This window comes from Oncorhynchus nerka, linkage group LG12 (assembly GCF_034236695.1).
Source record: "Oncorhynchus nerka isolate Pitt River linkage group LG12, Oner_Uvic_2.0, whole genome shotgun sequence".
Lineage (NCBI taxonomy): Eukaryota > Metazoa > Chordata > Actinopteri > Salmoniformes > Salmonidae > Oncorhynchus > Oncorhynchus nerka.
In genome coordinates this window covers 45,559,654-45,587,508 of record NC_088407.1, presented here as the reverse complement: position 1 = coordinate 45,587,508, position 27,855 = coordinate 45,559,654, and the positions used below count along the sequence as shown (strand labels likewise).

The 27,855-nt window shown below is 40.2% G+C and overlaps 1 protein-coding gene across 1 annotated transcript in view; it reads right to left on the bottom strand.

Annotated features, from left to right (window-relative positions):
* The window catches only part of LOC115138781 (MAM domain-containing glycosylphosphatidylinositol anchor protein 1-like), a 324,659-nt gene that overhangs the window by 48,287 nt on the left and 248,517 nt on the right, over positions 1 to 27,855 (bottom strand). Inside the window, exons 12-15 of the mRNA XM_065025612.1 lie at positions 15,872 to 16,058; positions 13,639 to 13,662; positions 9,688 to 9,840; positions 7,528 to 7,689 (exon numbers count right to left, since the gene is read on the bottom strand). Of these exons, the coding sequence (XP_064881684.1) occupies positions 7,528 to 7,689; positions 9,688 to 9,840; positions 13,639 to 13,662; positions 15,872 to 16,058 (526 nt within the window). The remainder of the gene's footprint in view (positions 1 to 7,527; positions 7,690 to 9,687; positions 9,841 to 13,638; positions 13,663 to 15,871; positions 16,059 to 27,855) is intronic.

Sequence of the window (27,855 nt, the reverse complement as noted above, 5' to 3'; positions counted from 1 at the left end):
CCTCATGGGATTTCATATTCCTGCTGCCTGAAGGACACAGAGGATATAAATAGAACAGAGTAGCGATTATGAATATATATGGCCATCTCTCTCTTATGCTGAAATACTGTATATCATGGGATATCGTGACAAGGTTTGAATAGGAGTGGGAGATTGGCAGAGTGTGTGTGTGGCACGGCACCAGCTTTTGTAACCTCTCTTACCACGTGAATGGGGTGTCTGGCCACACAATACTGTAGTCCATTGTCAGCTTGCCTTTTGGGGCCTGTTCTAACTTGTTATAATAATGCGTATCTTTACATTTTTGTAATTTAGCAGACACTCTTGTCCAGAGTGCATACATACATTTTCATACTTTTTCGAACTGGTCCCCCATGGGAATCAAACCCGCAACCCTGGCATGCAAGCGCCATGCTGTACCGACTGAGCCAAACAGGACCTTTCTTCCTGTTGCCTTTGAACTTATTAACAAGGCCAGTAAAGAAGAAGTGTCAAGTTTTCAGACTTAGTAGTCATACCAAGCCGCTAAGTAATGAGCTGTAATCAGCAATCAAGGCCAGTATTCAATCCGAACTGCCGAAGATCCTCCATCTCAGCAGTGTTTACTTTGAACGCAGCAAAGGTGGGACCAAATCACTATTATTCGAGTCACAAGGTTTGAGTCTCAAGGCGAGTCACAAGTTTTCAATTCAAGTCTCATGTCAAGTAAAAAAAAAAATCTACACATGCAACGACTTGTTCAACTACAAATATTGTCTATTACCTATGACCAGACAGCCCTTTCCATTTATTTTATTTGAACACATGTTGATTAGCAAATGTAATTGTAAAATAGGGACCTTGTATCAGTTGTAAGGGCATGTAATCAGCAGAAGGCAAGGCAGGTTGACGTGCTCAGAGTGTAGATTTATTTACAGGTCTTGCTGATCCAATGGTGAAAGCATCATATCACACAAAATATACAAGTAGATTTAACAAATATACTCAAGAAATAGCACGAAAGAAATAGTTTGTCCTTTCTGAACGAAAACAGGTCGAGGGCAAAACTGTACAGCCTCCCCTTGAGAAAGCAAACCGAGTCTGTCTAACAGGAGATCAAACAGGTAGGCCCCCAGGACCATACAATTACCCAATTTGCAATTACAACTGATAAACTGGTTCTACAATGTAAAAAGCCATTTCCACATCCATTGCTACATTGGTGCATTCATCTTAATTAGACAATGATTATTAATGATATTTCAACACCATTAATACATGGAACAAAGTTCAAAGTTCTAACTCAAAAGCGTGGAGCGCAGGTCACATAGCCTTTTCAATGTGAACTGAGACGAGTGCTCCCTTATTATGCACTACAAAAATGACAGGGACATACATAGGACACAGACACACGGAACTTGAAGATTACCCGGGAAATATGAACAAAGGAAACCATTCATTGAATTAAATAAACACAACTTCTACTTCCAAACATTCATGTGCATGAATAAACATCGCACCCACTCAGAGCAGGGTAAGAAATGGTTGGCTAAATTAAAATGTATCGTGGCCCACCAAACATGAAATTAAATCAAATTCTATGCACCGCATAGAACAGGTTAAGCCCTTAAACAAACAATGCAGTTTTAAGAAAAATAAGTGTTAAGTAAAACATAGTGGGGCAAAAAAGTATTTAGTCAGCCACCAATTGTGCAAGTTCTCCCACTTAAAAAGACGAGAGGCCTGTAATTTTCATCATAGGTACACTTCAACTATGACAGACAAAATGAGAAAAAAATAATCCAGAAAATCACATTGTATGATTTTTAATTAATTAATTTGCAAATGATGGTGGAAAGTAAGTATTTGGTCACCTACAAACAAGCAAGATTTCTGGCTCTCACAGACCTGTAACTTCTTCTTTAAGAGGCTCCTCTGTCCTCCACTCGTTACCTGTATTAACCTGTTAAGACTCTAGGGGCAGTATTTCATTTTTGGATAAAAAGACGTGCCCGTTTTAAGCGCAATATTTTGTCACGAAAAGATGCTCGAATATGCTTGGAATTGATAGTTTTGGAAAGAAGACAGTCTTACGTTTCCAGAAATGCAAAGATTTTCACTGTGAGTCCCTTAGAACAAATGCTTCGGGCAAAACCAAGATGTATGACCGACCAGGAAATGCACAGGATTTCTGAGGCTACGTTTTCCATGATCGCCTTATATGGCTGTGAATGCGACAGGAATGAACGGACTCTTTCTCTTGTTTCCCCAAGGTCTTTACAGCATTGTGACGTATTTGTAGGCATATCATTGGAAGATTGACCATAAGGGACTACATTTACCAGATGTCCCGCTTGGTGTCTGCGTGGCAATCGGTGCGCAAAAGTCAGGTCCCGGTATTTTTCCATTCAAATCTCAGAACAAACCAGGCTACAAGGACGGTGCTTTCAATGGAGAGAAATATGACAAACCACCTTCAGGATTGATTCAAACAACGTTTTCCATGTTTCAGTCGATATTATGGAGTTAATTCGGAAAAAAGTTCGACATGTAGGTGACTGAATTTTCGGTTAGTTTCGGTAGCCATATGCATAGTAACAAAAGGGAACGATGTGTCCTACACAAGAATCTTTCAGGAAAAACTGGACATCTGCTATGTAACTGAGAGTCTCCTCATTGAAACATCTGAAGTTCTTCAAAGGTAAATTATTTTATTTGATTCCTTGGCTGGTTTTTGTGAATATGTTGCGTGCTAAATGCTAACGCTAATGCTAAGCTAGCTATCACCACTCTTACACAAATTAGTGATTTTCTCTGGTTCTAAAGCATATTTTGAAAATCTGAGACGACAGGATTGTTAAGAAAAGGATAAGCTTGAGAACAGGCATATTTATTTCATTTCATTTGCGATTTTTAGAAATCGCTAACGTTGCGTTATGCTAATGAGCTTGAGGCTGTAGTTACGCTACCGCATACGGGTTTGGTCGGACTATGAGGTTAATGTCACCTCTTTGAACTTGTTATCAGTATAAAAGACATCTGTCCACAACCTCAAACAGTCACACTCCAAACTCCACTATGGCCAAGACCAAAGAGCTGTCAAAAGACACCAGAAATAAAATTGTAGACCTGCACCAGGCTGGGAAGACTGAATCTGCAATAGGTAAGCAGCTTGGTTTGAAGAAATCAACTGTGGGAGCAATTATTAGGAAATGGTAGACATACAAGACCACTGGTAATCTCCATCGATCTGGGGCTCCACGCAAGATCTCACCCCGTGGGGTCAAAATAATCACAAGAACAGTGAGCAAAAATCCCAGAACCACACGGGGGGACCTAGTGCTGCAGAGAGCTGGGACCAAAGTAACAAAGCCTACCATCAGCAAGGGCATTGAAGATGAAACGTGGCTGGGTCTTTCAGCATGACAATGATCCCAAACACACCACCCGGGTAACGAAGGAGTGGCTTCGTAAGAAGCATTTCAAGGTCCTGGAGTGGCCTAGCCAGTCTCCAGATCTCAACCCCATAGAAAATCTTTGGAGGGAGTTGAAAGTCTGTGTTGCCCAACAACAGCCCCAAAACATCACTGCTCTAGAGGAGATCTGCGTGGAGGAATGGGCCAAAATACCAGCAACAGTGTGTGAAAACCTTGTGAAGACTTACAGAAAACATTTGACCTCTGTCATTGCCAATAAAGGGTATATAACAAAGTATTGAAATAAACTTTTGTTATTGACCAAATACTTATTTTCCACCATAATTTGCAAATAAATTCATTAAAAATACTACAATGTGATTTTCTGGAGAGAAAAAAAATCTCATTTTGTCTGTCATAGTTGAAGTGTACCTATGATGAAAATTACAGGCCTCTCTCATCTTTTAAGTGGGAGAACTTGCACAATTGGTGGCTGACTAAATACTTTTTTGCCCCACTGTATATACATAATATTGGAAATACTGTTAGCACCTATAACATTCATCTCTACGCAGCTGACACAGTTATTCATTCCTGCTCCTCTTCAGTGTTGCAGAACATTCAAGACCTTCAGCATGGTTTTGACTCAATCCCAAAATCATTTTCTGATCTTAAATTATGTTAAATGAAAATAAAACTAAGTATATGCTGTTCTCTAGGTATCGTAATGTTGACCCTGAGGACTTGCGTATTTGCACTCCAATTGGAGCCGAAATTGAGCAAGTGTCTCACTACAAGTACTTGGGTATCTGGATTGATGACAAGTTGTCTTTTAAAACACAAATTGAAAACTTGACAAAGCTAAGATCTATGATTGTTTTTTATATAGAAATAAATCCTGGTTCCGTTCTGAAAATAGAAGGAAGATTGTTCTCCGTGAAATGAGCTATTCTGACATTATTTATGTGCATGTGGCAGCCTCTGTTTATTCCATTCAGCAATACTTTCACTATCACCGGGGACGATTTTAGGACTCTTATGCGTGGAACAATACACATAATTCATGCAATTAGATATTCGGTTGCCTTTCAGGCTTTTATGTTACGGAATGCGATTGCTTTTCTTAAATATGTTTAATGTTGTGTATTATGTGTTTTATTATAGTGCGTTTTATTTGTAATGTTTATGTAGGGCTGTTGTGTTTTATTTATGTATTAGGTTTTATTTGTAAACGTATACAGGGCTCTCTGGTAAAATATTTGTATCTCAATGTGACTCCCAGTTTAAATAAAGGTGAATAATAATAATTCTAAGAGTGTAGGGGAATTCCATCTAAAATAAGGGCCGGAATTAATGGCCTACTGTCTCTCCACTTCCATTTTGACCAGCTGATCTTCCTTGTCTTCTAGGGTCATGGCAGTCTGACTTAAAGAGTCAGCCCTTATTAAAAAAGCATTACTCTTGAGAAGTGAGTCGATAATGCCTCGGAACGGAGGGATGATATTTTGGTGTCTGGTCTGCCAATGGGCAGCCATTCAGAAGAGACCAAGGTAGTGCGGAAGGGAGAGAGATAGCAGGGAGGGAGAATGAGAGAATAAGGAAAGGGAGAAATTGTGTTGAGTGGTCTGGGTGAGGGTTCAGGGGCAGACGGTGGGCAACGACTAATTAAACAATTTGAGAATGGAGGGAGGGATAAAGAGAGATCGACAGAGAGATTCAATGCCAATTAAAGATTTGCAGGACTGAGGAACTGGAAGAGAGGTGTGCATCCGTTAACAGAATTAAGAGGTTAAGAGGTTGTGATCGATTTGGGATCTAGGCATCGGTTTTCCTCCTACACTTCCCTATACAACAGATATAACCCCTCCTCTATAATATAATAGATTAGAATCACTTTATTTTCTGCAGAGGGAACACCTCTAACTACACCACTTAGAGTACCTGTAGAGTGACGGGGGGACAATGGTTCCAAGGGGAACACACAACACACACAAACACACACACACACACACACACACACATTCACAAACAGCTTTGTTTTAACACACTCAGATCCTCCACACTCATAAATCAGCAGGTCCAGGTAGTTGACATGGATGAAGTGTGCCACAAGATCTATGCACTCGATAAACCCATCCGATAGCATGCTCTATGATGAACCACCTCCCCAGTGACTGATTGCATCATGCCCCCTCTCGTAAATCACCCAGTGACAACCCCTCTGCCCCCTTCTCTTACCACCACTACCTGCTTTTGAGGAGTACATACACATGCATGCAGGGACACACACCTGACAGACAGATGTCAAATACACCCTATGTCCTTATTGTCCAATCTATCTATGTCCTTATGTGCTTATTGTCGTCTCCTGTCCAGTCCAAGTAAGACAATGATAAAGTAAGCATGCCCACTTTATCTTGGCTAGGGAGACTGTCTCACGGCAGCAGCAAGGGCTATGCCATTTGTCTATGTGTGTGTTTGTGCTGCGTGCGTGTGTGTATGGTGTATGTCTGGCTGTTTGCGTGGGTGTGTGTGTGTGTGTGTGTGCGTCCATGCATGTATATGTGTGTGTGCACGTCTATGTACACTCAGGGGTTAAATTGGTCCAGGTCCCCACCCTGCACTTAAAAAAAGGTTTTGAATCTTTTTTTCAATTTTCACCAAAAATTACATACATGTATCCAAATCTAACTGCCGCTAGGTCAGGACCTGAAGCAAGGATATGCATATTCTTGACACCATTTGAAAGGAAACACTTTGAAGTTTGTGGAAATGTGAAATTAATATAGGAGAATATAACACATTAGATCTGGTAAAAGATAATACAAAAAAATGCATTTAAAACAATTTTGTACCATTTAGTTTGAAATGCAAGAGAAGGCCATAATGTATTATTCCAGATCAGGTGCAATTTAGATTTTGGCCACTAGATGGCAGCAGTGTATGTGCAAAGTTTTAGACCGATCCAATGAACCATTGCTTATCTGTTCAAAAGGGTGTATCAAGACTGCCCAAAAGTACTTCATTGGGTTATTTTTTTTTCCAAGTTCATAATTGTGCACTCTCCTCAAACAATAGCATGGTGTTATTTCACTGTAATAGCTACTGTAAATTGAACAGTGCCATAAGATTAACAAGAATTTAGATTAACAAGTACTTTCTGCCCGTATCAGATATGTCCTGGGAAATGTTCTTGTTACTTAAAAACTCATGCTAATCACATTAGCCTATGTTAGAGACCATGCTTTTACAATGGAAAGTATAAGGGCATACTGGAAATTAGCTCCCTGGATGCAATTCCTATGGCTTCCACAGGGTGTCAGCAGTCTATGTTCAAGGTTTCAGGCTTGTAATTTCAAAAACGAATAAGAAATATCAGTTTTAGTACAGGAACACAGTCTTGGAAATTTGTGTTTGCGTGCCATGAAGACAGAACACACCTGCTAAAATTGGTTTCCTATTGAACATACTTCTTTCCATAAGAAATAGTATAGTTTACATTTTAGGGTATCTGATGAGTAAAGAGAAACATATTTTGACTTTTGAAATAAAATTTAGGGGTAGATTTTCGGATTCCTTTGTCTGTTGAACAAGTGGATTACTCAAATCGATGGCGCCAAATAAACAGACTTTCTGGGATATAAAGAGGGATTTTATTTAACAAAATGACACTACATGTTATAGCTGGGAGCCTTTGGATTACAAATCAAAGGAACATTTTTAAAAAGTGAATATTTAATCGCTATTTGTGAATTTATGAAACCTGTGCCGGTGGAAAAATATTTTGATGTGGGGCACAGTCCTCAATCACATGGCATGCATTCGCTGTAATAGCTACTGTAAATCAGACAGTGCATTTAGATTAACAAGAATGTAAGCTTTCAACCGATATAAGACACTTACATGTACCTAAATGTTTAATATCCATTATTTGTATGATTATTTATTGAATTGCGCGCACTCCAGTATCACCGCTTGCGGGACGCCTAGCCCTAAAAGGTTTAAGGCCCTGCGAAAAAAAGCATCCTGTCCAGGGGGTGTACCTGTCCAGGGGGTGTACGCTACAGAAACATTCTAGCTTAGACAAGGCTACTAACTTTTACTTCTGAACCGGTGTGGCTTATGTACTCACCGGTCTGCTTGCCCTTCATGTGGTAGAAGAAAGAGATGCAGTAAGGGAGACGACCAGAGCCCTTGGGGCCCCTGGCAGCAGTCACGTTGTAGAGGGGGGACAAGAGACGGGCAGTGTCTCCCGGTACCCGGGGACTAGAGGCCTCAATGTACATGTAGCAACCTAGATGGGTGGTAGAGGGGGGACAGAGGATTTGGTACCCTTTTATATGTGGGTTTATCTGTAAATCATTGTGAATTCTGCATGCCACAAATAGGTATGACAGTTGTAAGTGCTATGAAATAATGTGTACCTACATTAGTATATTCTCATCGGCCCCGTGTAAAAAGTTTCAAAAATATGTTGAGTAGGTTTTAGGTCCTGGGCCCATATACCAAAGTGTCTAATAGTAGGAGTGCTGATTAGTATTACCTTTTAAGCCATAAACAATAAAAGGGGGGACCTGATCCTAGATCAGAAATGCTGCAGGAGTAAAACTTGAAAATGAGAATAAAGGTTGCTTATCATTATCCATTCTGAAGATTCCCCACAACAAAATCCCCTCCGAGGCTTTACATTAAGGTTGAACACTAACAGTTCTGTAGCTTCAATGAGGCTTAAAACCTGTTAAGCCTACCCCCTACTTTTTCGAACATTCTGTTAAAAATCGCGCAACATTTCAGCGTCCTGCTACTCATGCCAGGAATATAGTATATGCATATGATTAGTATGTGTGGATAGAAAACACTCTGACGTTTGTAAAACTGGTTAAATCACGGCTGTGACTATAACATAACGTGTGTTTCATCGAAAAGCGCAAGAAAAACTAATCACCGAAAACTGGAAAATATATCAATCCGCCACTTGCATGTATTGTCTATTGGAAAGCAAATTACATGGGGCTGAGATTGCAAGTCCTACAGCTTCCACACGATGTCACCAGTCTTGTCAATTGCCTGGGCTTTGTTTCTTGGTCAAACGAGTAAGAGAGAGCCCATTCCTTCCGGTCTCCGACAGGATGTTTTGGAGTAGAAATTTCCGAACATGATTTCAAGACGTGGAGCTATTGAATACACATTGCCCCGTGATCAATTTGATAGATTATTAACGTTTACTAATACCTAAAGTTGGATTACAAAAGTATTTCGAAGTGTTTTGTGAAAGCTTATAGTCGACTTTTTTTATTTAAAAAAATTACGTTGCGTTTTAAAACACTGTTTTTTCCTGGATCACACACCTTTCATAGATCGATATTTAGGGTATATATGGACCGATTTAATCGAAAAAAAGACCCAATAGTGATGTTTATGGGACATCTAGGAGTGCCAACAAAGAAGATCGTCAAAGGTAATGAATGTTTTATATTTTATTTCTGCGTTTTGTGTAGCGCCGGCTATGCTAATTATTTTGTTTACGTCCCCTTCAGGTATTTCGGGGTGTTGCATGCTATCAGATAATAGCTTCTCATGCTTTTGCCGAAAAGCATTTTAAAAATCTTACTTGTTGGCTGGATTCACAACGAGTGTAGCTTTAATTCAGTACCCTGCATGTGTGTTTTAATGAACGTTTGAGTTTTAACGAGTGCTATTAGCATTTAGCGTAGCGCATTTGCATTTCCAGATGGCTAGATGGGACGCATGCGTGTCGGGTGGACTTAAGAGGTTAAAGACTTGTGTTAGTTCCTCAAGAGCCTATGCAAATCCCAATGTTGGAGTAACTAACACTTTATTACTCTATAAAGAGGTCATTGCATTTTGGATGACTGTCATGGGGCTCTATGTAATCCACAATGCTAATATTATATTAGCATGTGTAATATGGATAAACATTCAAGGACATTTTGTATTTGTAGTGTACAAACTTTATATGATGAACAGGAATGACATTAGGCCATGCCTCACGTCTTCTGATATGCTACTGCTACAATATATTATTAAAAATGTAAAATGTTTTACCCCTTCAATCACAAAAAGGTTTCCTGTCTGAACATTTACACAGGCAGCTCAGTATATGCGTATTTTGAGAAAAGATATGCATCATATCACAGGAGTTCCTTGAAGAACCTGTTAAGAGGAGTTTCTAGAGAAACCTTTGTGACCTGGGAAGGATCCCCCTTTGTGGCAATTTTTAGAACCTCAAAAAGTTATTCCAGGCTCCTTTACATCTAAGAGTGTAACCTACCTTCTTTGGTACCACTCCTGTCCATCTCTGGGCCGGTATTGGATGAACGCTTGGGGTTCTGTGTCAGGTGGTTCTGTCTTGTCCAGTCAAAATTGTCACCCCGGTCCTGGGAGAAACCGCAGATGTGTTTGTCCTCAAAGCCACAAACATGGTCTGTCAGAAAGAGAAATGTGAAGAAAGAAGGTGTTATAGAAAGAGTGATTCAGAGATAATGAGCAATAACATTGAGAGACGAAAAAGAGGGAAGAGTGAGGGATCACAGAGAGGGGAAGAGGGAAGAGTGAGGGATCACAGAGAGAAGAAGTGAGAGAAGAAGTGAGAAAAAAGAGGGACACATTATCAAGACAGTATGACCGAAAACAATGAGAGATATAGTAAGGAAAGCCATAGCGGGAGAGACTAACAGAAAAACAACTTAGGAGAGACAGTTTGAAAATAAAAAATGACCAGTTAATCACATGGGCAACCCCCCTTCAATCAGCATTTAGCATTTCAGCAATAATTCGCTGTCTGTTTCAACTCAATTACACAAACTAATGAAAAGCAATCCTCCAACCATCCACACAGTTGCTACAAACAACAACTATCACATCAATTTCAACCCATTACATGAATCCATTGTGTTGTGGAAAACTACTGTCATGACTGTCTGTGAGGATCACAATGGGTCAAATAAGCTTGGCAACGGCTGACAGTAACCAGACCCTCTCTCACCCGCAAAGGGGGGAGGAGGGAACTGCCGGGTTGAAAGCTCACACTTGGTTGTAAATTAAGCAGGAGAGGACTCTCCAACTCTAGTATCAACCAAAGGAATGTCTGTTCCCACCCAAACTCTAACATTCAAAAAGTGAATAATGTAATGATATTTCTAACATAACAATATGAATGTAATGTTGTTTTTCAAATTGTGATGTCCTTAAAAACTGTATGGATGAAATGCTGTAACTTGAAAAGTACAGTTGAAGTTGGAAGTTTGCATACACTTAGGTTGGAGTCATTAAAACTCGTTTTTCAACCACTCCAAAAATGTGTTGTTAACAAACTATAGTTTTGGCAAGTCGGCTAGGACATCTACTTTGTGCATGACACAAGTCATTTTTCAGACAGATTATTTCACTTATAATTCACGGTATCACAATTCCAGTGGGTCAGAAGTCAGAAGTACATAGAAGTACATACACTAAGTTGACTGTGCCTTTAAACAGCTTGGAAAATTCCAGAAAATGATGTCATGGATTTAGAAGCTTCTGATAGGCTAATTGACATAATTTGAGTCAATTGGAGGTGTACCTGTGGATGTATTTCAAGGCCTACCTTCAAACTCTTTGCTCAACATCATGGAAAATCAAAAGAAATCAGCCAAGACATCAGAAAAAATGTGTTGACCTCCACAAGTCTGGTTCATCCTTGCGAACAATTTCCAAATGCCACGTAACACGTTCATCTGTACAAACAATAGCACGCAAGTATAAACACCATGGGACCACGCAGCCGTCATACCGCTCAGGAAGGAGAAGCATTCTGTCTCCTAGAGATGAACGTACTTTGGTGCGAAAAGTGGAAATCAATCCCAGAACAACAGCAAAGGACCTTGTGAAGATGCTGGAGGAAACAGGTACAAAATTATCTATATCCACAGTAAAATGAGTCCTATAACCTGAAAGGCCGCTCAGCAAGGAAGAAGCCACTACTCCAAAACCGACATGAAAAAAGCCAGACTATGATTTGCAACTGCACATGGTGACAAAGAATGTACTTTTTGGAGAAATGTCCTCTGGTCTGATGAAACAAAAATAGAACTGTTTTGCCATAATGACCATCATTATGTTTGGAGGAAAAAGGGGGAAGCTTGCAAGCTGAAGATCCTCATCCCAACCATGACGCACGGGGGTGGCAGCATCATGTTGTGGGGGTGCTTTGCTGCAGTTGGGACTGGTGCACTTCACAAAATAGATGGCATGATGAGGACATGAAAATTATGTGGATATATTGAAGCAACATCTCAAGACATCAGTCAGGAAGTTCAATCTTGGTCGTTAAAATGGGTCTCCCAAATGGACAATGACCTCAAGCATACTTCCAAAGTTGTGGCAAAATGGCTTAAAGACAACAAAGTCAAGGTATTGGAGTGGCTATCACAAAGCCCTGACCTCAATCCCATAGAAAATGTGTGGGCGGAACTGAAAAAGTGTGTGCGAGCAAGGAGGCCTACAAACCTGACTCAGTTACACCAGCTCTATCAGGAGGAATGGGCCAAAATTCACCCAACTTATTGTGGGAAGCTTGTGGAAGGCAACCTGAAACGTTTGACCCAAGGTTAACAATTTAAAGGCAATGCTATCAAATACTAATTGAGTGCATGTAAACTTCTGACCCACTGGGAATGTGATGCAAGTAATAAAAGCTAAAATAAATGATTCTCTCTACTATTATTCTTACATTTCACATTCTTAAAAGAAAGTTGTGACCCTAACTGAACTAAGACAGGGACTTTTTACTTGGATTAAATGTCAGGAAAACATGTGAAAAACTGAGTTTAAATGTGTTTGGCTAAGGTGTATGTAAACTTCCAACTTCAACTGTATATCCTCTTTATCTGTCAAGTTTTCATCCAGCATGTTGTGCTTATAATAAGAACAATTATGAAAGTATATTTGTTAAGATTGGAATGTGATTTAAGTTTTCTAATAAGATAATTGTTTTTGATAATACTTTGTACAAGTAAGTAACCACGCCCGAAGTGAGGTCAGGGAGCTTGTCAGCATGACAGAAAGCCCCCTATAACCAGGAGTACATAAAGGATCAACCTTTAGACCAGGAAACGTGAAGCAAGAGCTACATGTTTGAAATGGTTGAAACTTTATCCTCAAAACGAAGTGAAGAAAAAAACTCACCATCCTTTAGACCAGAGACGAAGAGCTGCAGCTCATGTCAATAGTGGTCTGAATCCTGAACCCTGAATAATCAACATGAGGAGGAAGAGGCGACAAACTCCCCTCTCAGACAATCACTGGTACAGCTGATTATCTGTCCTGAGTCAAATATCTCAAACTCTTCAAACCATCCCATCCTGCTACGAGTCTCAAATCGCCGTATGCTACACTCAGTGGAACCATCGGCACGGCTGGCTTATCTTCAAATGAGCAGCTTCAGGAGCCAATGGAAGAGTGAAGTCTGTGAACTATTCAGGACTACACGATGGACAAAGCCAACCATACGTAAATAAATTCAAGATTTCTTATTCCAAACGGGCTGCGGTTCATGTGCAAAGTATGTGATTAATGTGAGAAAAGTTATAGAATGTATAGACAAATCGTCTCTCTCTCTCTCTCTTTCTCTCTCATTGGGTAAAATGCCATATTGTGTCAGTCCGCTATGGACCTTTGCCTCATCTATTAATTGTGTACGTTATCCTGTTATTAATTAGTTAGCTAGTAAATAAATAATTAAAACCATTTGTGTCGTACTGAATTATGAGTAGGGCTGGGGTTTATGCAGATGCATGAGGTAACATCTGTTTAGAATGATGATATGATAAGAGGTAATGATTAATAGGATGACTGTTTATCGATGTAATATATACCTTATAGAGTTTAATTTGGGAGATGGTAACTCTTTAAACAAATTCCTAATGAGTTAATTGTTACATGATTCATTTAATCAGGCAACAATTAAACATAGTTAGTAGATTAAATAAATAACAGTCATCAGATTAATGAAAGTAAAGTCAAGACACTACAGTACACACACAACAACCAACCCACTCACTCAGACAAACACTAATTATGCCCGCCACACAAAGTCAGCCCTAGGGTTCCAATTGGGAAGAAGCCTGTATCTCTCAGTTCACCTTTCATGATGGTGTTATAATCAAAACATAATCTATTACAATTTACATTCCACTCGGCGAAGTTCATACACTTCCTAATTCTTTTTTTAGGGCACTCTTACCTGAAGGTCTTGGGTAATTGTAGGCTGTAAAAGAGGAAATACACATTGATTACCACAATACACTTTCATAAAACTTTGTAGTAGCCGGGGTTGAAGAGTTACGGATTACAAATAAGGGAATACAAAAAAATGGTAACTCTAATTACCAGCAAAAATATTGTAATCAGAATACAGATACTTTTGAAAAAGCTATGTGACTGCTGTTGTAATCCAAAGATGATCCAGTTTGAAAAAACACTTGGAGTTAAGGATGACAGCTGTGATGTAGTCTACAGCGATACAGATATCACTTATTATTGATATCTACATAGCGCATTAATGTGAAATACATTTAGCTATTTGCACCTTACTGATTGTGGTTGTTGTGGATGGCAGTTCACAAATCTAAATGTGTATTTCAACCCAATAATGGTTGAATTCAAAAAGTTGAACCTGACTATCAGTCATTGTTTTTGAAACCAGTGGACAGCCAGGGAAAAATGCACTCTTGCAACAGCTGAATAGTGCGGATCCAAGCCTATGGAATAAAATTTGTGCTTTATTGCTCAATCTAATTCATTCTGATAAAAAAATTCCACACAAACTTGCACACTTTTGATATATTTAAAGGGCAAATCTGTAGTTGCAAAATCCATTTTTGGACTAAATTATATATACAGTACCAGTCCAAGGTTTGGACACACCTTCGAAGGACACACCTTCTACATTGTAGAATAATAGTGAAGACATCAAAACTATGAAATAACACAAATGGAATCATGTAGTAATGAAAAAAGTGTTTGAGATTCTTCAAAGTAGCCACCCTTTGGCTTGATGACAGCTTTGCACACTCTTGGCATTCTCTCAACCAGCTTCATGAGGTAGTCAATTGGAATGCATTTCAATTGACATGTGTGCCTTGTAAAAGGTTAGTGGAATTTCTTTCCTTCGTAAAGTGTTTTAGCCAATCACTTGTACAGAAGGTAGCACTATTTGGTAAAAGACCAAGTCCATATTATGGTAAAAAAAAAACAGCTCTAATAAGCAAAGATAAACAACAGTCCATCATTACTTTAAGACATGAAGGTCAATCAATCTGGAAAATGTCAAGAACTTCAAGTGCAGTCGCAAAAACCATCAAGCGCTATGATGAAACTGGCTCTCATGGTGACTGCCACAGGAAAGGAAGACCCAGAGTTACCTCTGCTGCAGAGGATAAATTCATTACAGTTACCAGCCTCAGAAATTGCAGCCCAAATAAATTCTGTACAGAGTTCAAGCAACAGACACATCTCAACATTAACTGTTCAGAGGAGACTGCGTGAATCAGGCCTTCATGGTTGAATTGTTGCAAAGAAACCACTACCAAAGGACTCCAATAATAATAGAAAGAGACTTGCTTGGGCCAATAAACACAAGCAATGGAGATTACGCCGGTGGAAATCTGTCCTTTGGTCTGATGAGTCCAAATGTGAGATTGTTGGCATAATCTATACTTCCATATTTCCAAGTCCTATTCTTGAAGATCAAGGGGTTTAACATGAATTGGAATTGCTGGAATTCTGATAGAGTTTGGTTTTCAATGTAAAGATATAATTTAATTGTATTATTACATGTAGTAGAAAGCAATGGGTTAGAAGAAGCCTACATAACCAAGCCATGAAGTGAAATTTAACATCCATATATGGCCAGCTATGTAAACTTTAATGTTGATTTCAACTGCAATAGATGTGGTTCAATTGATAACATTCATTTTTGTCTTCTTCAAATGCCTCTTAAGGGGAAAGTCATCTAAAAGTAACTGAATGTAATCAGATTACGTTACTGAGTTTGGGTTATCCAAAAATTACGTTACTGATTACAATTTTGGACAGGTAACTTGTAACTGTAAGAGATTACATGTAGAAAGTAATCTACCCAACCCTGGTAGTAGCACACATTTTAAAATGTATTTAAATAATTGCTTAAATTAACATAACAAAAGGGCCTACTTGGCCACATGGTTGGGGTCGATTCCATTTCAATTCCAGTCTATTCAGGAAGTATAATGAAATTCAAATTAAATGCTTTTCAAATAGGAATATTTGGAATTGGAATTTGGTTAACTTTCTGAATTGACTGTAATTAAAATGCAATTGAACCCAACCCTGCTTGGCCAGCTACGGATGAGTTATTATTATTATTGTCATTAGACACTAACTAAAGAGTGTCCATTTTGGCTCCAGGTGCAAGCCAGTCACCGTGCCCTACTCACGCTCTGAGTACTTGATGGTGCGACTGACATAGTCTCCTGTGCTATAGGTGGTGATGGGGGCCAGGCGGATTTCATAGGAGAGGGGGATCTTCAGGTCAGTCAGGATGTAGGACATGAGGCCTCCCTTCACCGGCTCCTTGTCGATCTGCTTGGAGAACAGGTTCATCTGATTCATCTTTTCATTCTGCTTCATCAGGAGTAAACGGAGAGTGGGATAGAAAGAGGGGGGGAGAGGGAGATGGTGAGAAATGGGACCCAACAGATAATGGTGGGTTTAACTTGCCTAACTGATATATATAGTAAAGCCGTTTTTAAACCTACCTCCCAGTAACATTTAAATGAGTGGAATGGAATGAAAAAAACACGTTCACATTACAAAGTGCATTATAACTTCTTATGGCTAGGGGTGCCTCAACAACATTCCGCTGCAAAGGCAGCGCGCAAAATTCAAAATTATTTTTTTGAAATATGTCACTTTTACACATTAACAAGTGCAATACACCAAATGAAAGATACAATTATTTTTAATCTGCAAATTGTGTCAGATTTCAAAAAGGCTTTACAGCGAAACCACAACATATGATTATGTTAGGTCAGAGCCAAGTCACAAAAACACACACAGCCATTTTTTCCAGCCAAAGAGAGGAGTCACAAAAAGCAGAAATAGAGATAAAATGTACCACTAAATTTTGATGACACTCATAGGACATCATGTTACACAATACATGTATGTTTTGTTTGATAAAGTGCATATTTATATCGAAAAATCTCAGTTTACATTGGCGCGTTACGTTCAGTAATGTTTTGCTTCCAAAACATCCGGTGATTTTGCAGAGAGCCACATCAATTTACAGAAATACTCATAATAAACATTGATAAAAGATACAAGTGTTATTCACAGAAATAAAGAGACTTCTCCTTAATGCAACCGCTGTGTCAGATTTTAAAAAAACTTTACGGAAAAAGCACACCATGCAATAATCTGAGGACGGCTCTCAGACGACAAATCAAGCCAAAGAGATATCCACCATGTTGGAGTCAACAGAAGTCAGAAATAGCATTATAAATATTCACTTACCATTGATGATCTTCATCAGAATGCACTCCCAGTAATCCCAGTTCCACAATAAATGTTTGATTTGTTCGATAAAGTTCATAATTTATGTCCAAATTCCTCCTTGTTGTCAGCCCAGTAATCCATCTTCATGAGGCACGAGCACTAGGTCCAGACAAATTCCAAAAGTTCGGTTACAGTCCATAGAAACATGTCACACGATGTATAGAATCAATCTTTAGGATGTTTTTAACATACATTTTCAATAAATTCCCAACCGGAGAATTCCTTTGTCTGTAGAAAAGCAGTGGAACGAGAGCTACCTCTCAGATGACCGCGAGTCACGAGCTCGTGGCCCTCTGCCAGACCACTGACTCAAAGAGCCCTTATGAGCCCCTCCTTTACAGTTTGAAGCCTCAAACAATGATCTAAAGACTGTTGACATCTAGTAGAAGCCTTAGGAAGTGTAATTTGACCCCATAGACACTGAATATTCAGTAGGCCAAGAGTTGAAAAACTACAAACCTCAGAGTACCCACTTCCTGGTTGGATTTTTCTCAGGTTTTTGCTTGCCATATGAGTTCTGTTATACTCACAGACATCATTGCAACAGTTTTAGAAACTTCAGAGTGTTTCTGGATGTATTGCTGGATGGTTCTCCCATCTACACAGAGGAACTCTGGAGCTCAGTCAGAGTATACATCGGGTTCTTTTTCACCTCACTGACCAAGGCCCTTCTCCCCCGATTACTTAGTTTGGCCTGGCTCGAGGAAGAGTCCTGGTGGTTCCAAACTTTTTCCATTTAAGAATGATGGCGACATTGTGTTCTTGGGGACCTTCAATGCTGAAGAACTGTTTGGTACCCTTTCACAGATCCGTGCCTCAACACAATCCTGTCTCGGCACTCTACAGACAATTCCTTCAAACTCATGGCTTGATTTTTGCTCTGACATGCACAGTCAATTGTGGGACCTTATACAGTGGGGCAAAAAGTATTTAGTCAGCCACCAATTGTGCAAGTTCTCCCACTTAAAAAGATGATAGAGGCCTGTAATTTTCATCATAGGTACACTTCAACTATGACAGACAAAATGAGAAAAGAAAATCCAGAAAATCACATTGTAGGATTATTAATGAATTTATTTGCAAATTGTGGTGGAAAATAAGTACTGTAGTAGGGAAATCGCAACTCCTGGCAGGTCTCCTGTCAAATCTGCTGTATTGGGAGTGGTAGATGCCCTTAGTGCATGGACATATAAGTACAGCAGTGGTGTGGGCAGAATCAGGGCTAGAACAAGTGGGGGAAATGAGTCAGAGTAGTGGCGGACAAGGCAAGTTGTCCGCCTAGCAGGAAGCGGGGGAAAAAAACTATAAATCTGGAAAGCCTGCCAGGGGTGGAGAAATTGGTTGTTTTAAGTGTTGGAATACGACACACTGGATAAGAGAGGGTCCTTCAGTTGAAGTGAGAAGTTTAAATACACTCAGGTTGAAGTCATTAACCTCTTCAGTCGACCCTCTACTTTTTTGAACATTTTGTTAAAAATTGCGCAACATTTCAGCGCCCTGCTACTCATGCCAGGAATATAGTACGTTCATATGGTTAGAATGTGTGGATAGGAAACCCTCGGACGTTTTTAAAACTGGTTAAATCACGACTGTGGCTATTACATAACGTGCGTTACATCGGAAAGCGCAGGAAAACCTGATCACAGAAAATGGAAATAAATATCCTTGCGCCACTTCCAGCAATTGTTAACAGTGAGCCGAATTAGATAAGACCGAGCATTCAACTCCCACAGCATCCCCATGTTGTCTAGAGTCTTGTGAATTGAATCCTCTTTGATTCTTGGTTGAACCGAAAGAGGGGCACGACTTACCTCCGGTCTCCGCCCAGATCATTCCGGAAGAGCTCTCTCCTGAAATTTTTTCCAAGACGACAGCTAATGATATTTACATCGCCTACGGATGATTTTTATCGCTTATTAACGTTTACTAATACCTAAAGTAGCATTACAAACGTATTTCGAAGTGTTTTGTGAAAGTTTATCGTCTACTTTTTGAATTTAAAAAAATGACGTTACGTTGTGAAATCGCTGTTTTTTTCGTTTATCACACAGTCTACATATAACGATATCTTGGCTTTATATGGCCCGATTTAATCGAAATAAAGACCCAATAGTGTTTATGGGACATCTAGGAGTGCCAACAAAGAAGATGGTGAAAGGTAATGACTGTTTTCTATTTTATTGTGCGGTTTGTGTAACGCCGAAATGCTAATTATTTTGTTTACGTCCCCTGCTGTGCTTTTCTGTTGTAGTGTATTGGTGCATGCTATCAGATAATAGCTTCTCATGCTGTCGCCGAAAAGCATTTTAAAAATCGGACTTGTTGCCTGGATTCACAACGAGTGTAGCTTTAATTTGATACCCTGCATGTGTATTTTAATGAACTTTTGAGTTTTAACTAATACTATTAGCATTTAGCGTAGCGCATTTGCATTTCCAGAGCTCTAGTTGGGACGCAAGCGTCCCAAGTAGAGGCAACAGGTTAAAACTCGTTTTTCAACCACTCCACAAATGTCTTGTTAACAAACTATAGTTTTGGCAAGTCGGTTGGTACATCTACTTTGTGCATGACACAAGTCATTTTTCCAACAATTGTTTACAGACAGATTATTTCACTTATAATTCACTGTATCACAATTCCAGTGGGTCAGAAGTTTACATACACCAAGTTGACTGTGCCTTTAAACAGCTTGGAAAATTACAGAAAATTATGACATGGCTTTAGAATATTCTGAAGGGATAATTGACATAATTTGAGTCAATTTGAGGTGTTCCTGTGGATGTATTTCAAGGCCTACCTTCCAACTCAGTGCCTCTTCGCTTGACATCATGGAAAAATCCAAATAAATCAGCCAAGACCTCAGAAAAAAAATTGGAGACCTCCACAAGTCTGGTTCATCCTTGGGAGCAATTTCCAAATGCCTGATGGTACCACGTTCATCTCTACAAACAATAGTATTCAAGTATAAACACCATGGGACCACGCAGCCGTCATTCCGCTCAGGAATAAGACTCCTAGAGATGAAAATACTTTGGTGCGAAAAGTGCAAATCAATACCAGAACAAAAGTACAAAAGTATACAAAAGTATCTGTATCCACAGTAAAACGAGTCCTATATCGACAACCTGAAAGGCCGCCCAGCAAGGAAGAAGCCACTGCTGAAATGTTTTCTGGTCTGATGAAACAAAAATAGAACAGTTTGGCCATCATGACCATCGTTATGTTTGGAGGAAAAAGGGGGATGCTTGCAAGCCGAAGAACACCATCCCAAACTTGAAGCACAGGGGTGGCGGCATCATGTTGTAGGGGTGCTTTGCTGCAGGAGGGGCTGGTGCACTTCACAAAATAGATGGCATCATGAGGAGGAACATTTGGTGGATATATTGAAGTAACATCTCAAGACATCAGTCAGGAATTTAAAGCTTGGTGAACTGACAGTTCACGGTAGGTTCCACAATGATTCAATATTTGGATGATTTGTTATTATGTTCAGATTCTCAGACAGCCCATGAAGAGGTTCTTGACATCCTCCTGAGACACCTAACAAAAGTTGGTCTGAAGGTGTCCTGTGAAAAGGCACAAATTGCGCTCCCAGAGGTAACATATCTGGGGGACACTATCTCTCAGTGCAAGAAAACTCTGACGGTTGTCCGAAAATACACAATCCAGCGATTGCCAATTCCAACAACAATTAGAGGGGTTAAGAAAACACTGGTACTATTTGGTTATGTCCGCAGACTTATACTGTCATTCTCATTAATGGCTGCACCATTAATGGTGGTAGGGGGTGGAAACGGGTACCTTTCAGCCCAGGTGGACCGGACCCCACACTGTCCTACTAGTGACTGACACAGTAGTGAAGGTGTCGGGAGGAAGGCCTGGATCCACGTGTCCCAGGTGATAGCTGCATCAACACCTACTGACTTGGGAGAGGCTAGAAGAGCAGGTTTTGATAGAGGAGGTGAGGATGGAAAAGGAGTGTAGATCACACTGTAAAACGGCAATAATATGGGGCATAGAGACATTTTTAGTTGGGGTAGTGTTTGTGGTGGCTGCTATAATCCCTACCACCACAAGGGGAGAAAATTAGATAACACTTTATATAGAGTGGATAGCTCGATACGAAGATACTCGGGTTCACTGGGAGAGGGTCACATCAAACGTTGCTGAAGCTGTTAGTGTAACTAAGCATAAGGGCATGGTGATATGGGTGGCAGCCCCCACTGCTCAACCCCACTGCTCTCTCCTCCATATCAAAGACATACCACCCAGAGAACTGGGACCAAGACACGGAAACAGGAATTTATGGAGGGATTGCGGAAAAACTTTAGGCCCTAAAATCTATGTCACACAGGGTTTTCACAGGGAGGTGGGGTATGGGTATAGTGTGGGATGAGAGATGTGATCCAGATCTGAGTAATGGTAATTATTACCCGCCAGCTCCTACTGTAGCACAACATAAGGAAGCAATAGATAAGCTGGTCAAGAAAACGTTAGCAGAGGACTGGGAAAAAGGTATAGAATATCTCACAAACTCAATCATAGATCTAACGGTAAAGCAGGTGATGAAAATCACTGACTGAGTTAAAGTGGGACATCTCTTGTGATCCTGTAGCCCTTAATGGAAGACTGAGGAAAAGAGCCCTACTTTTTGTGGACCTTAGCAGAAAAGCTCAGCTGACTGTATTCTTGGTAATAAACACTTCTCTTGAGCTATTGGTCTCAATTCCTTATTGCAAAGAGGTTGCAATAGCATTTTTCTTTGTAACAGTGGCTAGCAATTAGCCAAAGCCCCCTTCCCTTAGCAACCATGGCACTGTTTTACACAAGGTGCTTTCAAGAGTTGCCAAAGATAACAGTGACGGATATACATTGTCTGGCCAATGCAAGTAGCAATGCACCGACCTCCAAGTTAGAAAAAGGATTCAAACTTTATCTCCAGTTACCTTTTCAACTATGAAGGTAAGTATAGCCAAGTTGCCTATCAGACCAGACAAGAATGTTTACTCAAAGCTGTAACGTAGTTTAAGACATGCTTTTTACAGTAGCTAGCTAACATTATGATTGCTAATTATTTTTATTCCAAAGAGTTTTAAACAGGGACAAGGTGACAGGAGAGGTCAGCACAAGGGATTGCTGCTACAGGTGCATGAGGAAAAATGAGAAACCACACAGTTTGAGTGTAGGGTGAAAAGTGAAACCGTTCTCAATGTAGTAATTGTTCAGGTGTCTCGGAAAATTGCAAGATTATGTTATAATGCTATTATTGTATCAAATGTTTGTTTTATGCAACATAATAAGCGCATCTGTGAGTGTTCTACTGAGGATGGGCCTGCGGGAGATAACACTGACAGGAGATTTATGCTGTCTTTTGGGTGATAAAACCTAAAGAGACCGCATTCCAGAGAATGAGTTAATGTTTCTGTTCTATATGGTACAAGGGAGAGATGACCCCATTGCCAGACCCTGGTCTGTACAATGAAAGATAACTGTTGACACAGCAGATACTGTCTGCTGTGAATTATAAGTATCTTTCATACAAATCTTAACCCTGTGACACATTCTATACTGTTGTTCGTCATGTAATTTTGAAATTTGAAAGGGGTGTGTCTTGGCTATAAAATACCTTTGTACTTTTGTCTCGGAGCTCTCAACGAATCATCTGAGCGTGATTCGTCGACCAGCCATCATTATCGTAGAGTAATCAATTGATTCACTTTTTATGTGTGCGTTGTATTGACCTGCTCCTTTATTAATAAATGATTAAATATTTAGTTCAAGTATAACTCTGACTTGTGTGATAAGTTTGTCTCTCCTCATTTGATAGTAAAGAAATTAACCACCACAGCAGACTTGCACATTTTCTGTCTGGCGCTTGCATTCCCATCGTTGTTGTTTTATGTATGCGTTCCAATAAAAGTATGTGCCTTATTTTCTGTGTATTGTGTGGTTGTTTCTACTGTAGCATACAGTATCTATGTATGTATGTACACTACAGTTCAAAAGTGTGGGGTCACTTAGAAATGTCCTTGTTTTTGAAAGAAAAGCACATTTTTTGTCCATTAAAATAACATCAAATTGATCAGAAATACAGTGTAGACATTGTTAGTTTTGCAAATGACTATTGTCGCTGGAAATGGCTTCTTTTTAATGGAATATCTACATAGGTGTACAGATGCCCATTATCAGCAACCACACTCCTGTGTTCCAATGGCACGTTGTGTTAGCTAATCCACGTGTATCATTTTAAAAGGCTAATTGATCATTAGAAAACCCTTTTGCAATTGTGTTAAAACAACTGAAAACTGTTGTTCTGATTAAAGAAAATAAAACTGGTCTTCTTTAGGCTAGTTGAGTATCTGGAGCGTCAGCATTTGTGGGTTCGATTACAGGCTCAAAATGGCCAGAAACAAAGACCTTTCTTCTGAAACTCGTAATTTTATTCTTGTTCTGAGAAATGAAGGCTATTCCATGCGAGAAATTACCAAGAAATTGAAGATCTGGCTCTAACCAGAATAGAAAGAGGAGTGGGAGGCCCCGGTGCACAACTGAGCAAGAGGACAAGAACATTAGTGTGTCCACTTTGAGAAACTGATGCCTCACAAGTCCTCAAATGGCAGATTCATTAAATAGTACCCGCAAAACACCAGTCTCAACGTCAACAGTGAAGAGGCTACTCCGGGATGCTGGCCTTCTACGTAGTGGCAAAGAAAAAGCCATATCTCAGACTGGCCAATAAAAAAAAAAGATTAAGATGGACAAAAAAACACAGACACTGGATAGAGGAACTCTGCCTAGAAGGCCAGCATCCCGGAGTCGCCTCTTCAACGTTGACGTTTGAGACTGGTGTTTTGAGGGTGCTATTTATATTTACTGATGGTGTTGGAGTCGTGCCTGGCCGTTTAGTCATAAGTGAACAGGGGGTACAGGAGGGGACTAAGCACGCACCCCTGATGGCACGCACGCACCCCTGTGTTGAGGATCAGCGTGGTGGATGTGTTGTTACTTACCCTTCCCACCTGGGGGCGGCCCGTCAGGAAGTCTAGGATCCAGTTGCAGAGGGAGGTGTTTAGTCCCAGGGTCCTTAGCTTATTGATGAGGTTTGAGGGCACTATGGTGTCGAATGCTGAGCTGTAGTCAATAAATAGCATTCTAACATAGGTGTTCCTTTTGTCCAGGTGGGAAAGGGCAGTGTGGAGTGCAATGGAGATTGCATCATCTGTGGATCTGTTGGGGAGGTATGCAAATTGGAATGGGTCTAGGGTTTCTGGGATGAGGGTGTTGATGTGAGCCATGGCCAACCTTTCAAGGCACTTTAAGGCATTTGCCAGCTACGTGTGGCGCCATGTTTGTTGACATTATTCAATGCAATCTGGGTGTCATGTAAACGTCTGTCAGACAAAAGATGTTATAATGAGGTGAAGGTATGGTTCACTCATCTTTCAAGTAAACTTCCGGAAGTGAATGATCGTAGATGACACACCCCCTTCAACATGCAGACTGCTAACAGACCAAAGTCATCTTGTCTCCTCTTCTTGTCTTTGGTTGACGTTAAAAAAATAAATATGGTGGCGCGCACAAACTACCCATCATCGGATTAATTTAGGTTTTTAGAAAGTATTTTACACAATTATTTAGAGCAATGTGAGCTCACCCGTGATGTGATGAATTGTAAATAGTTATTGCTATTAGCAAATTCACATTGTGGTTTCTGTCAGCCGAGAGTTATCTAAACATGACTGCTTGTGTTACTTCAATCTTTCCTCAGTTAGTGCAAGGACAAATGTAGCCTACATTTTCCGGTTTGGATGACTGTGTTATGCTGTAGCTACTTCTGTGAATGTCTGAACATTGCATCCAAAAATTAACTGGTCACATTCAGGACATAACTTTGTAGGACTGTGTTTGCGCAAAATGTTTCTGTGAAAAACAGTTTGGCTAGCTGAAATGCTGACTGTTGCGTCAATCGAAACTGGACGTTCTAATCACATTGGTTTGAGCATAAGCTGCAGGGACCACTGTAAAATGATCACACCCATTTGTTGGTATGTGTGAAATGGTCTGAGAAAATGTCTTTAATTAGAAACTTTTAGGAAATGTTACGCTCAAGTACTGAAATTCCCAGCTAAGAAATATTCCCATCTCAGAACGTTACGTGTAGGCTGGGTATCCGCAACCATTTCCAGAAGATTGTGGGAAGGTTGTGTGCAAAATAACCATAGGACAACCATGCTGTCACCATGCTCTAAGAATCATAAGGTTCTCAGAACATTATGTGCTAGTTGGGCATCAACAACAATGCATACTGTACATGTCCAAGCAGCAGAAGGAGTGTGCAAACTCATTCACGAAACTTATCCTACCAACTAGCATGCAAGATGCTAATTCCTATGTCTCCCAGCAGATGCTTACTAAAGGAATGAGTTTTAAAGAGCATGGCGTTTAGCTTTCAGCAGCACAAAGCCAAGCTGACTTTCCAGCCCCCTAACTCCCTCTCTCCCTTTCTGGCTCCAAATGTGTGTGTGCACTTTTTTGCTTTGAATACTGCCGCTCTTGTATAATTCATCAACATACTTCCTCTCTTCCCCTCTCCCTCTCTTTCCCTTTATTTCCCTCTCTTCCCCATCTCCCTTATTTACCCCTCTCTCTTTCTCTCTCTTTGTCTTTCTGATAGAGGAAAATATGTTTGAAATGACTAATTATGTATACATTCCAATCAGAAACTGACTAGTCCAAATGCTATAATGTACTGTCCCTCTTGCTCCCTTTCACAATTGTATATAATGTAGTCAGGAAGTTTAGTAACAATGAAGGTCTGTTCTTTAAGTTCATTCAGTTGTACAAATCTCCAGGTGGTGGGAACGGACCATCTCCAAAATGGTCGGGAATGTTGATTTATGCTGACTGGCCTTGACTTCGTGCTGATAACGCGGAGGCTTGAGAATTAGAGGGGCCCTCTGTTTGTGAAACGGAACGTTTGGAAAACGCTGACGTCATTTTCAGTTTATAACCTGTGGTAATGTGTGTAAGCATTTAGTACTCTCTGGAATTAAACGCTCTTTACCTGGCTTTTAAGACTGGTCTCGATCTACTTCATGCATAATTAATGAACTTACACCTCATTATTGAATAGAAACGAGTGTGAAATTGGTTTTGGCAATTAAAGCATAGAGTAATTTAGAATTTCTCTATCACTTTCTCTCTCACATTTTCTTTCTTTCTTTGTCTTTCCTTCTCTTAATGTGGGCCAAGGTTTCTATGAATAGCTGATTACATTGTTTAACGGGGAAATTAGGAGGCCATCGGGAAGAGTGAGAAAGAGAGTGAGATAGAGAGTTGCTAAGGGGGAACATTGCGATGACCTGTCAACTGTCACATGTCCTGTCAACTGCCAAACCTGAAATGTACAAATTTACAACAAGAAAGTAAGTGGTCAAACCAACATTTCATGTGCATGTTCAGAGTGTTTTTACCCATGGAGTACTTTAGACCACTAGGCTACGTTGGATCATTGATGGAAGACAACTTCAGGCCATTCCCAGTGAACAAACAACCACCACACAACGTTGCCTCAATGCCTTACACCGATGCTTAGAAAGACCAGCTCAGGGCTGTTGCAATCCGTTTTGTCACCAAAGCCCCATATACTACCCACCATTGCGACCTGTACGCTCTCGTTGGCTGGCCCTCGCTTCATACCCGTCGCCAAACCCACTGGCTCCATGTCATCTACAAGACCCTGCTAGGTAAAGTCCCCCCTTATCTCAGCTCGCTGGTCACCATAGCATCTCCCACCTGTAGCACACGCTCCAGCAGGTATATCTCTCTAGTCACTCCCAAAACCAATTATTTCTTTGGCCGCCTCTCCTTCCAGTTCTCTGCTGCCAATGACTGGAACGAACTACAAAAATCTCTGAAACTGGAAACACTTATCTCCCTCACTAGCTTTAAGCACCAACTGTAAGAGCAGCTCACAGATTACTGCACCTGTACATAGCCCACCTATAATTTAGCCCAAACAACTACCTCTTTCCCAACTGTATTTTATCTATTTATTTATTTTGCTCCTTTGCACCCCATTATTTTTATTTCTACTTTGCACATTCTTCCATTGCAAAACTACCATTCCAGTGTTTACTATATTGTATTTACTTTGCCACCATGGCCTTTTTTGCCTTTACCTCCCTTCTCACCTCATTTGCTTACATTGTATATAGACTTGTTTATACTGTATTATTGACTGTATGTTTGTTTTACTCCATGTGTAACTCTGTGTCGTTGTATCTGTCGAACTGCTTTGCTTTATCTTGACCAGGTCGCAATTGTAAATGAGAACTTGTTCTCAACTTGCCTACCTGGTTAAATAAAGGTGAAATAAATTTTTTTATAAAAAAGGTGACCACTTACGCAATATAGTTGCTTACGCTCATTCTTCAACATAAATGCGTGAAACTACGTCAAAATGCTGTAGACACCTTGGGGAATACGTAGAAAAGGGAATCTGGTTGTATGATGATTACAGTAGGTGGCCAGGTTGGGAAGTTAACCAGGACACCAGGGTTAACACCCCTACTCTTACGATAAGTGCCATCGGATCTTTAGTGACCACAGATAGGACCCATTTAACATCCCAATCCCGCACCCTACACAGGGCAATGTTTTTTAAAACCCACTTCCAGCAGTATCTGGTCTCCCATCCAGGATCAACCCTGCTTAACTTCAAAGGCAAATCATTAGTGGAATGCAGGGTGGTATGCTGCTGGGTAATAATTAATTGTGGGGCTGAACACATCTGCATGTTTTTGTTACACAACTATACAGGATTGCCCTTTTGCATAGCTACATAGGTATAGATTTTGCAACA